Source organism: Vidua macroura, chromosome 4, assembly GCF_024509145.1.
Source record: "Vidua macroura isolate BioBank_ID:100142 chromosome 4, ASM2450914v1, whole genome shotgun sequence".
Taxonomy (NCBI): Eukaryota; Metazoa; Chordata; class Aves; order Passeriformes; family Viduidae; genus Vidua; species Vidua macroura.
In genome coordinates, this window is record NC_071574.1 from 45,049,224 (window position 1) to 45,063,329 (window position 14,106).

Below are 14,106 nucleotides of genomic sequence, written 5' to 3' on the forward strand. Positions count from 1 at the left end.
CTCTCCCTACTGCAACAACAGTTAAAATGTCCAATTACATAAATGCATACAAAATCTCCACTTAAAATAAATCTTTAAAATGGTTTGAAGGCAAACCTACAGTGAGTAGATTTCCCTCCACAGATTCAACCTTTGCCACATCTCAATTTTTAATAAAGTTTTTAAAGAGAAGTCTGTAATTGGTTTAACTGCCAAACACTTTCATGCATCCTGTGTCAAAAGCAAAAACGTGCAGTATTCCAGTCTGAAGACCAAACCCAAAATTTTTACAATTACAAGATGAAGAAGGCTTTATATTCAAGTTTAATTTTAAACAGAACTTCAGCAGACCAAGAGAAGAAACTTAAGTTTCAATTATCACTGTTTTTTAAATACTATCAGAGATCTTGAAAAATGAAGAATTTATTTCTTGAACTATATGTGAAATTGAATATATGCTAAACACTCTCCATTCATTATAAACCTTTTTTTCTCTTTTCTTTTTCTCTGCTTGCTCTACCACGTTTCCTAATGTTTCTTTCAATTAAATACATATGCAGAACACTGAACAGAAGAAAAGAATGTTACAGATCACTGAAAACAGCACCAAGAGATAGAGTAAGAAACTAAGCAGTATTCTTTCAATTTTGGAGCAAGACCAAGGACAGCAGGCTTCGCTGCCTCTAGCTCTGAACAGGTGAGAATTGCTACCTTTATGGTGAACCACTATCAGAAATTAGATGGGAAAGACATTTTAAAGTGGAAGATGCCATTCTGGCTGCAACATGGTAATAATCTATAACTGCAAATAAACACAACAGGCTCACTATGAAACCCTAAAGGAAAATCAAAACACATGGTGCAGAAACAAGGGGATAGGCCAAATCTATCCCAGTTAATTTCAAATAAAACAAGAAAGTATGATCATGACTGAAGATTCTATTGGAAAAATTATCATATTTAGTACTTTAAGCCTTAAAAATAATTAAATTCTATTTAATTGAAAAATAACAATCAAACAAACAATAACCTGTTCTTTATGGACGTGATGAGGACAAGAATTAACAGGTACAAAAATGTAGGCCTTGAACACACAGAAATTTAGGTTAGATCTTTAGGGGGAAAGTAAAAGCCATAAGTTGTAGATTCACCATCACTAAAGACTTCTGTGGGCACATCACATACATATTTGTCAAGAATAATAAAAGTATGGCTGAGCTTTGTGATAAACTATCAATTAGATTGCCCTTCCTATCTCCCACAGTTTCTCACAACTGCCATAACTTCTACACTCAGCTGGGGAAATGAGACAGGGAGAAAAAGTTAAAGAACTATTATAAATATATGAGTCTTGAAATATTTTAAAACTAATAAGGGCAAACTAAGATATCACAGAAGCTTGCCCTTCAATTTTTTATATGAGTTCAGCATCTTTTTTAGTAGACTCAAGCTCAACAAAGTACTTCTACCTGAAGAAAGCTTATATCTAAACAGGTATCTTCCCTGTGTCAGATTTAGCAGTAATGACAAACTACCTGCAGAAAAACAGTTACTCCAATTGCCTATCAGTGGTTTAACTAAGCTTCTGAACCACCCACCTGAAAGCTCAAAAATAAACATTATCCTCTATGAGAAATGCTTTTAATATTTCAAACCCAATGTTCTCTTTCTATGTGTTTCAGTCACAAAAAAATCTATAACAGAAAGCTAATTATTATATTTCAAAGTGAATTACTCTGATTCCTTTATTTTTTTAATAGTTTAACCAACCTCAAATTTGTATAAGATATATAAAAAACATTGCAAGGACTGGGAAAAGAGAATTCATGTATGTTAATGCAATTATATTGTCTCAAATTCTTTGGAAAGAGTCAATTATTATTTGTCTTATTATTCATGCAGTGTCCAAGAGAATAGTCCTTCTCCAGTGTCTTGCTGCTACTTCACAATCAAGAACTTTTTTTTAATTCACTGTAAATAAAGGTACTCTTTAGCACCCAAATTCGAATCATAAAAGCAGGCTTTTCAAATCTAGTTAGCTTCTAAGTGTGAGCTATGGGGGAAAATAGCAGTGTTGTTCTTCATCTCATTTTCAAATCAGACATTCCAATTTTCTATTTATCTCCTCATTTATGAAGGCTGTCATGAATGTCCATAACATGGAAAAGGTGCAGCAAGATTAAAGCAAAACAACAGGAATGTTTGTGTGTTTATAAATTCATGAAGTCATTCTAAAAATAGCTTCCATTAAACCAGGTGACTAATAATCTAATTCAAATCTATTTCCAAACAGCTCTTTAAATTCTTGCAGATTTAATCAAATTTAAAACCTACCTTAGCACTTCTCAGTAATCTGGCAGAGAAGACAGTTTCTTTAATTATCATTAAGAATATTTTACTGTATAGGACTATGTGTGTTAGCAATTTAAGGACTTGCATATATTCTAAATACAGTTTTAATGTAGTATTTCATAACCAACACAGAAATTTATAACAATGTTTTCCAGTTTCCCTGGTTATTTTCTCTGCTAGCATCAAGTCCTTCAGAAACATCTAATATCTTAACTCGGTCCTCTTCTTCCTCTTCCAGGCTCATATAACTGATCCAGACACCTCCAATCATTCAGACTTTATGCATACTTTTCTACATAGTCAACACTTAAAAAGATAAATTAATAAAAAAATAAAATCAATGTCTTCACCAAGAATACTTTCCTTCCTTAAGCGATGCTGTTGAGCAGGACGGGAACAAAGAACTCTAGATCAGAAGGCTAAGAAAATGAACTCTCTCTTTTATTTCAAATGCATCGCTCTATATATAGAGAACATTGAGAAGACTAATTAATTGGTCTTAGAGTAAAAACATCCCACACCATTGGTGGGCAGTGAATGACGCACAGAGGCAGGACATATCTATAAACAATATGAATAACAAGATAGGTTTTCTAACCGGGCAAGAGCCTGGGAAACAGTCGGGAAAGAATGTAAATAATTCTCTAATCTTTCTCTTTCTCTCTGAGCTGAGAATATCCACACTTAAGATTTAACTCCAACATCTCAAGTTCTTGTAATTTTGAAGTACTTTTCAAGTAATCAAATTTTTTATTAAAAATTTGTTTGGGAAAACAGTTTCTTCTCTCTAGTCCTTTACCTCTCTTTCTGGACAATCATGTCAATAAATACACACACAAAGCACAGAGAAAACAGGAAACTGAGATGTGAGTTGATTTTATCTCATGAGATACACATTTTAACCCCACTACATTAGCTTTTCTCTTGCAGTGTTCACTTTGAAACAATTCAGTGTGTGTTCAACCATTTCTCCAACTTCCAAAAAAACAGCTGTGTCAATCTTACCAGTCTTTGTATAGAACATCTTCAGTTCACATTACACATTTAACTTCCAGCACCTTTACCTGCTACCACTGTGCTTATGGACAGTGGTGTGAAAAGCAACGTCCCACAGCACAAGATCCTGCACTCTTTCAATTCACATAATTTTCCTAAGAACAGTTTTAAAACGTTATTTCCAAACTACTTACTGTAAGTACAAGTTTCATTTCTCACATACAGATGCTTTCCTCATTATATATATTAGGTAAACTATTACAGCTTTTAACATGAAGGTTATAGGGCAAGAAGAGTCAGATTTTAGCTCTAACATATACTACACAGAACCATACAATGTATAAAAGCCCAGGAAAAAAACAAGTTACACTTTATTTTAAGCTTGCATTTAAAGTGAAGCAAGAACTTACAATATTGTAATAGTTTCTATAAAGATGCAGTCATAGATACGCTATGTCTACATAAAGCCAAGGGTTTGTCTGTATGAGCAGTCCATTGCGTTAAGAGCAAAATATTAAACAGGAATGAAAAATGACAGCAAAAAGATCCAGAAGACTGGGATATGTTAATTTAAATCATTTAAAAAGGAGAACACTGAATAACAAGTTTTACAGAGGAGAAATACCTGCTTCAATCGTAATACCAAACAGGTGGACAAACAAACAAGCATTTCCATCCTTTTACGTACCACCTCCACAGCAGGATTGGGAAACTTTCGAAAATGCAGTTGTACACGTCCATTTTAATTTGCTGTTATTTACTTGTTAGGAAAAGGATCTCACTTAAAAGAAAGATTATTTCAGCTATCTTGGTAGCACAGCTGGCACTCCACATGAAAGTGTCAACAAAAGTTGTAGTGCCAGCACATCGCAGCAAGAGAGAATCAAGTGTCAAACATTAAACACGTTTTATTAAGAAAACCTAATAAGTTAAAGTTTTGAAAAGAAGTTAATTATAGCAGCAGAAGGGCAACACGTTTACTGCTTACTCATTCTAGAAAGAGTGGAAAAGGCAATGAATGCCTAGAGTGAAGGTGGTCATTTTTCACAATGACACCCAAGGGATTTATTTCAATGATCAGATTACTTATCTTGGTAAGACCAGAGTCACACCATTACTTAGGTACTTAAATAAGAATTTTACATACTAACTTTGGCCTTGTAAAATCATAGGATATTATGAGTTGGAAGAGACATTGAGTCCAACTCCCAGCTCCACACAGGGCAATCTAAAAGCCAAACAATATGCACAAAAACATTGTCCATACGGCTCCTGAACACCTACAGGCTTGGGGCAATGACCACTTCCCCAGGTACCTCGTTGTGTGCCCAACCACTTTCTCAGTTAGGATCTCTTCCCTAAGATCACATCTGAACTCCCTCTGAAGTAGATTTAAGTCATTCCTTCCACTCTTGTCACTGGACACCAGTGGGAAAACATCCCTGTTGTTTTACATCTTTGGCCTATAAGCCTTAATAACCTATATAGTTCTTTAAAGAAAAACAAAAGAAGCAAAACCCAAAAATTTTGACCATTGTTCTCCTTGTCTGAGCTGCTAGTTCAGAGAAAAATCAGCTATAACAACTGTTCCTTCCTTCTCCTCCACCATCACAAAACACAAGTCCTCCCCACAACACCAACAGATGTCAAAAAAAAAACAAAAAAAAAAAACCCGACAAAACGCTACAGTTTGGTTAAAAGCTCCTCCCATAAATGAAGTTATAGGGACACTGTAAAGAGGCACTGCTGGGTGGCCTAGCATTTGGTATGCAAAAGCCTGGCCTGAAATCTAGGGCAACCTAGGAAGAGAAGTGTAGGCAGCTCTAGCAGCATTGAAATCTGGAAAAAGCAAGTACGTACTACACATTTTTGCACACTTCCGTATTTAAATACTGAAGTTGCTGAAGATAAGCTGTTGATATGAATCTGAATTAAAACTGCTCCTTCTTCCACGTCTCTCTTACCCAAAGGACACCTCGAAGATAGTACCATCACCTACACCTGCACCCACACACACCTGCTGCCATCGCTTTGATGCTAGTTATTAACGCTGGGCTAATTTCGCTCCGTTGGCACCGCAAACACGGGTTTAACTTCCATCTCCCGCGGGCTCCTCGCCCCGCTTGGCTGCCAAGGCTCCCAGGCCCACAGATGCAGACGGCAGCCCAGCCCTGCCCGGCGCAGGAGAGCGGCCCGTGCCCCTCTGTGCTCAGAACCTGTCATTTCAAGGCCCACGACAGCGCACGGCGCGGGCCTGGGCACGGACAGCACGCCGGGGACCGCGACCCCGGCGCCGCGCCCTGCGCTGCCGCTGCCCTGGAGACGGCGCCGCCGCCGGCCATCACCTCCCGAGCAGGGTAGGGGGCACCGCCTGCCCGGCGCCTCCCGCCCCGCCGGTGCCCCGCTGGGGCTGGGGACGGAGGGAAGCCGGAGGAGCGCGGGGGAGGCCAGGCGGGGGACGCCGGGCGGATGGGGACACGGGGACACGGGGACTCCGGAGAGGGAGGCAGCGCGACAGGGCACTCCCGGCCGGGCGAGATGGCGAAAGAAGCGAACGTCTCTACCTCCTTCTTTTTCTGTCCTCCCCCGAGCTGTCCGCAGAGGAGGAGCAGGAGCAGCAGCAGCAGGGGGAGGCAGCCCCCGGCCAGCAGGTGCGGCAGCCGCCGCGCTGCCCCGGCACCCAGCGCCATGTTCCGCCCCCGCCGGCGGCACCTGCCGCACCGCCACGCTGAGCCGGCCCGCGGCCGGCCAATCGCAGCGCCCCGCGGCGCGGCGCCGCCTGGGAAATGTAGTTCTGCGGGGACTGCGGGGCAGGGTCGCGCTCGGCTCTGCGCGGGTGCCGCGGGCAGCGCTGGGGCTCCGCCCGCCGGGGGCGCTCGGCCCGCCCGGGCTCACGGCTTCAGCGCTGCTCCCAGCTGCCTGCAGCGCACCGTGCAATCCTGGATCGAGACTGTAAAACAGGACAGGACAAAACACCAAAAAAACCCACCAAAAACCGACCCAAACTATAAAGACTTCTTTCTTATACGTTTATGCGCATACACTTTTCAGATTTCATGATGCACACACAAAGCCATCTTTGCAGAAAATAATATTAATGCAATATGCTGATACAATTAATTAGAATTTAATTCCCAGAGCATTAACTATGCAGCTCTAAATTGATATTCTGATTCACGACGCAGTCCTCAAATCAGTGATTGTGTATTTCTTGAAAGTGCACACTGCAGTGCACAGGATAGGTAATGTTAAATTAATGAGCACATACTTCCTTTTTTTTTCCCCTAGAATTCCAAGTACACTCTATGCTACATTAGTTACTTACACACAGCTGTGCTGAAGACTCAGAAAGAAGAACTGTTCATTTCTTTGGAGATCTTGCTGTACCACTAGAAAGTTTTGTGCATTTTATAATAAAACACCACCATGAAATAAAAAGCTGAGGCCCCAAGAATGCATACAAAAATATCTTCTTTTTTGGGGCAGAGAATTCTTAGGTGGTATTATTGTAATATCAGATGCTACTCTGATGGCACAGCTGACATCTGAGCACCAAGCAGTTGCAAGCACCAAGCAATTTTTCTCTCTTCAGTTATATTTGCAACATGTCTTTCAGAAGTTACATCTATCCCTAGTAATAGTAGAATGTATTCAAATAATCTACCAAACAGTAAGTTCTAGAGAGTTCAGACTATTTGTTGTCCACATCCATCAGATTCTGACTACTATTGGGCAATAATAACAACCATGAAATGGTATGCAATCATGACATTGGATTACAGAGATTTCTAAGACCTCTGCTCTAAAGAGACAGGATATGTGTATTGATCAGATCTGTGTGTTTTTAAAACCATCTTTTTCCCTTGTCTTTATTTAGGTAGGAGATAAAAATTCAATGAAAACTTTGCACTGGAACAAGAGAGGGATATGTTAATTAGTGTGCTAAAAAATAACATTTCATTAGAAAATCTCAGGCCACTCTTGCTAAATCCAGAAGGTGATTTCACTGGAACCTTGTTTGAAAAACTCTTGGTATCCTCCTGAGCCCAATAAACCGTGGACCCTTCATATTGTCACTGTATGAAAAGAGCATTAAAACTACTGAGAACGTGAAAATGACTGGGAGCTCTTCATTCCCTGAAAAGACTACAAAACTCATTTGACACAACTCTGTCAAATTTCTTACACTTATTTTTAATCAATAATCTCAATTCTCAATTACATGAAGTCCATACCTTAAGCAGGAAATAGCAACATGGACAGTTTGTTTTATTTCTTTTATATTCGGAGTTTCATATAAACCAGAACTTTCACAGCCTGGCTTTTTTTATCTAGCTCACTGGATAAAGAAGACTTCATACAATTGATGCAGTAACCAGGATGTACTTTGCACACAAAAAGTGACCCAGGGAACCTGTAACTGCAAAGTGTTTTCCCACGTGTAGAATACTCTGAGTCTGTGCCGACAGAACGAAGCTCACAGATTGTGTGTGCAGCCACAGCTGCTGCTCCATGGTGTGCATGAACATGGACCTGGTATGTAAGGAAGGCCTTAAGTGAAAGGAAGATATCTTTTTATTCTTTCCTCAAGGAATGACAGAGGAAGGAGTATAAGCCTGGAAAGAAGTACAGTGCTAGAGAAGGTGAGATTAATGCAAAGGATTACATGAAATCTGACTGGTTTACATTTTTTGTGTTATTGTTCTTGAGAGTTAGTTCTGTTAACAGAGTAATGAGGGGAATGGGTGTACTTACCTTAGAAAACAGAACATTTTTGGGTACTGAACTGCAAATGCAATGCAAATGGCCTTGGGACAACAAGAGAAGTACAGTTTGGGTAAAAGTCTTCTAAAGGCTTAATAAAGAAAAAATGTGACCTACGCATGTCTTGTGAACTTAAATTTTCCTGTGAGATGTGTTAAATAAAAGTGTTGAAAAGCCTCCTGTGAGGTGGAAAACTGCCTTTCTTAGCACCACACGAGCCCTCCTAAGACTTGATAGAATAACCAGAGAAGAGCTGTGGGAATTGCCTAGAGGATGTATCAGAGCAAAAACAAAAGCAGTGTGAGGCTCAGATAGCAGAGTTCAGGAGCAGACAATGGAGTGAGGGTACCTAAAACAACAGGAAATGAAAAGAAGGTGCAATAGTAAACAGGTGCCCGATATGTGGCTCTGGAGACAAGGAGTGTTGTGAAGCTTGGCTATGAATGAAATGAGAAGCAGCTAACATGAACATGACAAGTCAACAGATCACTAACAGATCAGATCAGGCCTTGCAATCCAGAAAAATCTAAAAAATTTTAAAGACTGAAGATAGCTGCATGAAGGGGAAATGTTAGCCTAACAGTTTCCTAGGAGAAAAAAAAAATAAAATCATGAACTGTTTAAAAGCATTTTAGTAATGCTTTGAAAATTAGCTATTCCTATCTTGTGTGCATACTTTTTTTTTAAATAAGAATATTTAGTTATTGATTAATGAGTGAAGAGAATCAGCTCTCACAGAACCAGAAAGTTTAATATAAAGATCCAAAGGTTTATAGGTGGAACTCAAGCCAGCATTTTTTTATTTTTCTTTTAAAGTAGTCTCCTTAAATTTAAATCTGACCTTTGTTATAGCCCATCAAGCCCTGACAGAAGACTTAAAGTAATTATGGTGAGCCATATACAGACATATAAAATAAAAGTTACTGCTCTGATTTTCAGATATTGTCATTTTCCAGATTTAACTGGAAAAAATTTCCACGACCCTAAAAATATTTTCTGCAGCAGTACAGCATTACAAGCTCCAAAATAACAAATTTATTCCGGCATTTGGATTTTATGAAGCCTATCTATGGAATATTTACTTACAGTAGCAACCTGGCCCAAAGAGAAAAATGTCATGTGAAGCTTATATGCTTCGCTTCATGGAAAGAGGAATTGCATTTGTCAAGTACAAGTTAACATTTAACTGACATGAAATGATAGTTTGATCATTTTACTGAACTATGATGAACTATATTAGCTCTGGGAATGCTTATATGTTTCCTTAAAACTAATGATGCGTTTCATTAAACCTGCAAAGATATGAAAAAAAGGATGAATTTCATCATGAACTGGGGTCAAAATAAATAATGTGTCAAAACTTTCTGCAAGAAATTCAGACTTCTGTTCTAATTCTCGCATCTGAAATTTGTAGAGATAATAAGCTTGCAAAGTGATTCATCTAAGTATAATCCTGCTTTTAAGGAGATAGGTCTGGTGTGTAGGTGATGATACAGATGAAGTGTCAAAGGTGGTAGTAAGGGCTTCTTCAAGAGAATATATTACAAACTTCTGGACAAACACAATTTCTTAAGGAAAATCTTTTACTACTTTTATATGGTCATTTAACAGTCACAAGTCAGAAGCTGCAAACTTTAATGTTGAAAAATGGAATTTCTCTTACAATAAAATTTAAAGATATCCTCTTTTGACTTTCAGCCGTCAACCTTCAGAGAGCCCTTTTTCATTCAAGCCCCATTGATCTCTCCCTACCCAATGAGCCACATCACATCCAATTCAGGTCTGAAGGGTGGTGCACTGAGTTATATATTCTCTTTCTGCTGTTGAAGATGAAGCGTGCAAAACAAAACTTAAGAGTTGCTGAGTGAAGCTGCCTCCCGGAGAGGCAAGTTGCCATTAATCAATTGCTGTTGTTAATAGGACTATTACTTCTCACAGATGTGCTTTTCAGGATACTGAGGGTTTTGGCATTGCACAGATCTTGATGCATGCCATTGGAAAAAAACCTGCTCATGCAAATGGTTGGCAGTAGTGTAGCAATTGCTGATTTCTGTTCTGAGCTTTGTTTACTCTCCATAAATAAGATAAAATTGCCTAGCTACCTGTCAGCCATCCCAAGTTATCAGTTTATGGAGTGACCTATTTCACCACTTTTTTTTTTTTTTTTTTTTTTTTTTTTTTTTTTTTTTTTTTTTTTCAGTGGAGGGGGGGAGGAGTGGGAGGAAAGAAAGGAAAATGGAAAAAAGGGAAAAAGGAAAAAAAAAAAATTAAAAAATAAGGGAACAGTTGCCCAGGCTGGTAATATTGAAAAACAGCATCCTAAATTGAAACCAGACTAACAATTTTAGTCATAATGTTTTGTTCCTGAACAAGACACACCAATCTCTTCCTTGGGAATACAGCTATAGTAGTTGCAACAAAGCACACTGTGTTTGCTTTTGCAAATAATTTAATAACATGCTTTATACCCCTCATATAAAAGATAAGTACTATGAAGCCAGATTGACTAGAAAAGCTCATACCAACTTCAATATGGTTTTTAATGACATTTAGTTTTAGTAAACTTTTTATTTGTGTATACATTTGTACTGATGTAAATATTTCTATCATCTGATTTCACTGACTTTAGCAAAGAATCCATGAAATATTGGGCAAAGAATTAATAGTTGGATTTAAATGTTCAACATGAAATAATTTACATCTACACCAACACTCCATACATTTGAATTTTTTTTTTTTTTTTTTTGGTTTGTAAACTTTCCTTTTGCTCTGTTCATAAATTACTTTCATAATATTATGATGAATGCATTGCATGTTATCTTGGATAAACAAACACATACATAATAGAATAATCCATACAGTCAGGGAAACTAAACCAACAATCTAAAAAGAGTTTTCTTAGGATATATATTATATTTAATGGTTTAAACTTTTACATGGATGTATATTTAAGGTACCTATCATGTCATGCTTGTTTTACCATTATCACAGCAAATGAAAAAAAATTGCACTCTTTATTAAGTACTTTAATGGCAATCTTAAATTGAATCATCTCTTCCATTTAGGGGGTATTCAAAAACAAGAAATGTTCTTTACCTCTGTATTAATATGATGGTTTAATCACAATTTAGGGTTTATAAGCATGAAAAGGATAGAGTATCTTGGAAAATTAATCCTAGCGGTCTAATTAATCTAATCATCATAAATTATATTCTCCATCAGTACCATATTTTCTACTACACATAGATATATAAGAAGTGTGATTTATAGCTAGTCCAATATACAATCTGTTTTCTGTGTTACTGAACAGTCACTACCTCAAGTATCATGAGGTGTGTTAGGGTCTGTTGACCTTTTTGGACAATGCTTTTTTGAAAAGACACTCATGAGAGCCAAATCAGCGTTGTAATGTAAGAACATATCCAGGCTGAAAATGTAAAACCTTTTAAACCTTTTAAACTTGGCTTGATGTCACTGTTATTGTCCTCCACAGCTACAGCAAACAGCTAAAGGATCAAAATAAGAGCAGGAAGAGATCATTCAGCAGTTCCTGCCACAGGCAAACAGACTAGACTTAGGGAAATCAGTACAATTTATTACCAGTTCAATCAAAGTACGGTAATGAGAAATAAAACCAATTCTTAAAAATACTTCCCTGCTGTTCCTCCCTTCTTCCTGGGCTCAGCTTCACTCCTGAATTCTTCTGCTTCTTCCCTCCAGTGTCACAGGGGGACAGGGAATGGGGAATGCAGTCAGATCATCCCATGTTTTTTCTTCCACTCCTTCCTCCCCAGGAGGAGGACCTCTCGCACTATTCCCCTGCTTTGGCATGGGGGCCCTCCCACAGGAGAGCATCTTCCACCAACTTCTCCAACCTGAATCCTTCCCACAGGCTGCAGTTATTCACAAATTGCTCCAGTGTGGGTCCCTCCCATGTGGTCCTGCCAGCAAACCTGCTCAACTACAGGCTCCTCTCCCCATTGGTCCACAGGTCCTGTTTATGCAGGATCTTGCTTGTTTGGGCATCTGCATGCTCTGCCAAGGGGCTGTAGGAGGATCTCTGTTCAACCGTGGATTTCCGTGGGCTGCAGGGGCACAGCTGCCTCACCATGGTTTGTCTGTTCCCAGATGAAAAGATAAATCAGGAAAAAAAAGTCATACTTGGTTTAAAAGCCATTTAAACATCAGCTTACACAAAATGCCTTCAATCTGTGTTAGGTTCTAAGGGGACAATCTTTCAGCTAATTATTTAATACATATCCATATAAATGTAAGTACCCAGAGCAAAGAGATTCAGCTCTGGATTAGGAAATGCAAATCAGCTTCAGGAACACCAGCAGCAAAGCTAACAAGAGATTAGCATGGAAGCTGCAAAGCTAACAGGGGATTACCTTTCAGAAGAGCTTACTAGTTTTTCATCATGAACAAAAAATATAACAAAAAAGATGAGAACAAGAATAACTATGAAGAAAAACATTCAGGGTAAAATTACTAAACTGTTCCCGTAGTGAATATATGGCACTATATTTCTAAGCATAGGCTTGAACATCTACTTCACACTAGACCTTGTACCACCAACAAGGTGCAAGTCAAGGGTGCTTTTTAAAGCAAGGTACTTTAAATCAATTTCAAAGCCTCACCCATATTATTCAGAAGCTGTTTCAAGCATGTTTCTGTCCAGAGATAGTTGGACTCCCATTGTAAACAGGTGAAATGGGTTTGCCTTAGAAAATATAAGACAGTAGGGCAGAGACCTTGACTACTTGACTGATACTCCTTCTGTTTCCAGCATACACACACACAAACACAGAGATATGAGTACTAACCTAAATGACACATCAGTCAAAAGAAGGGTGTACTGTTGAGAGGCACTAAGTACAAGAAGTTAGAATGTTTGCAGAAATAACAGACCATATAAATAAAATATTAAAGCAGTGATGTCCTAGGGAATACTGGAAATTGTATTCGTGCAACTAAAAGTTTTCCTGAAATGTGGAAAATGGCACTTAAAGTTTATTTTGTCCACAGAATAGCAGAACTGCATTGGTTATTTCACAATATTTGGTCCTATTTTAATATATTTACACTGTAATTATGTCTGCCTTAAAAAACCCATAGCTCAGTATGCTGAACTGTGCTATCTGTCTGCATGGTAGGTTTGAAAAGACTGAGAAAGGTAAATTCAGTTCAGATGGGATCTCACCTAAAATCATTATCAAGATTTTTCTTGTAAGTTGAATACTTCAACACTGTGTTCTCTTTCAATGGGAGCAAGAATTTGCTTTTCATTAACTCTGTTCCATAGACTGGGCAACAGACACCTTCCTGAAAAGAAGCTTAGAATTTATCAGTTTTAAGAATATCAGACATACCCAACCTAACTCTCATGCTCTTAACTGCTCTGGTTTTCTATTAAGTTATTGGTTTGATCTGCTTTTTAAAATTTTAACTGTCAATAATTACATGGTTTCTGTTCTGGAAGTAACAGGAAAGTTATAACACATAAGGGATCTGAAAAATAATTGCAGTGAACTTCAGGTCCTTTCCTAACCAACAACAAAAATGCAGTCCCTTAGAAAGTTAAAGATTGTGAGAAATACCTCTATAATGCTAGCAAATGAATTAGGAAGCCTTCTCATTGTGAAGCTGGGAATATAGCTAAAACATAATAAAAAAATATTAATGTCTTAATTTGTTACAGCCTTTCCCTACCATAGTGGATAAATATGAAATATTGTACATATTCATTTCTGTCTAAACCAACTATTTTGTTTCTAACTGTATGAGGAGTTAACTTACTTCATATGTGTAATGAAAGGCACATACATTTTTAAACACTTTAAATATTTAAATTTCAATGTCTTGATCCCAGTCCTGTCTCAGACTGCAGACAAAGCAAGTAGAGCACTATGCTGTATCCCATTCAGTAAAGTTCATGTATACATCTCTGATCATCTGGACTAAATCCACACTGAAGCATTTGCTCTTCACAAGTATTTCAATGAATCATACCTG

General features: G+C 38.2%; 1 protein-coding gene across 2 annotated transcripts in view; it reads right to left on the reverse strand.

Moving 5' to 3' along the window:
• Window positions 1–6,062, reverse strand: part of TUSC3 (tumor suppressor candidate 3) — a 112,019-nt gene extending 105,957 nt beyond the window's left edge. The window contains exon 1 of one of the 2 annotated variants that reach the window (XM_053976288.1): window positions 5,892–6,057. In XM_053976288.1, coding sequence (XP_053832263.1) covers window positions 5,892–6,017 — 126 coding nt within the window. In that variant the 5' untranslated portion in view covers window positions 6,018–6,057. Of the gene's footprint in view, window positions 1–5,891 lie in introns of both variants that reach the window. The other variant, XM_053976289.1, reaches the window with a different exon arrangement.
• Window positions 6,063–14,106: the final 8,044 nt, after the last annotated feature.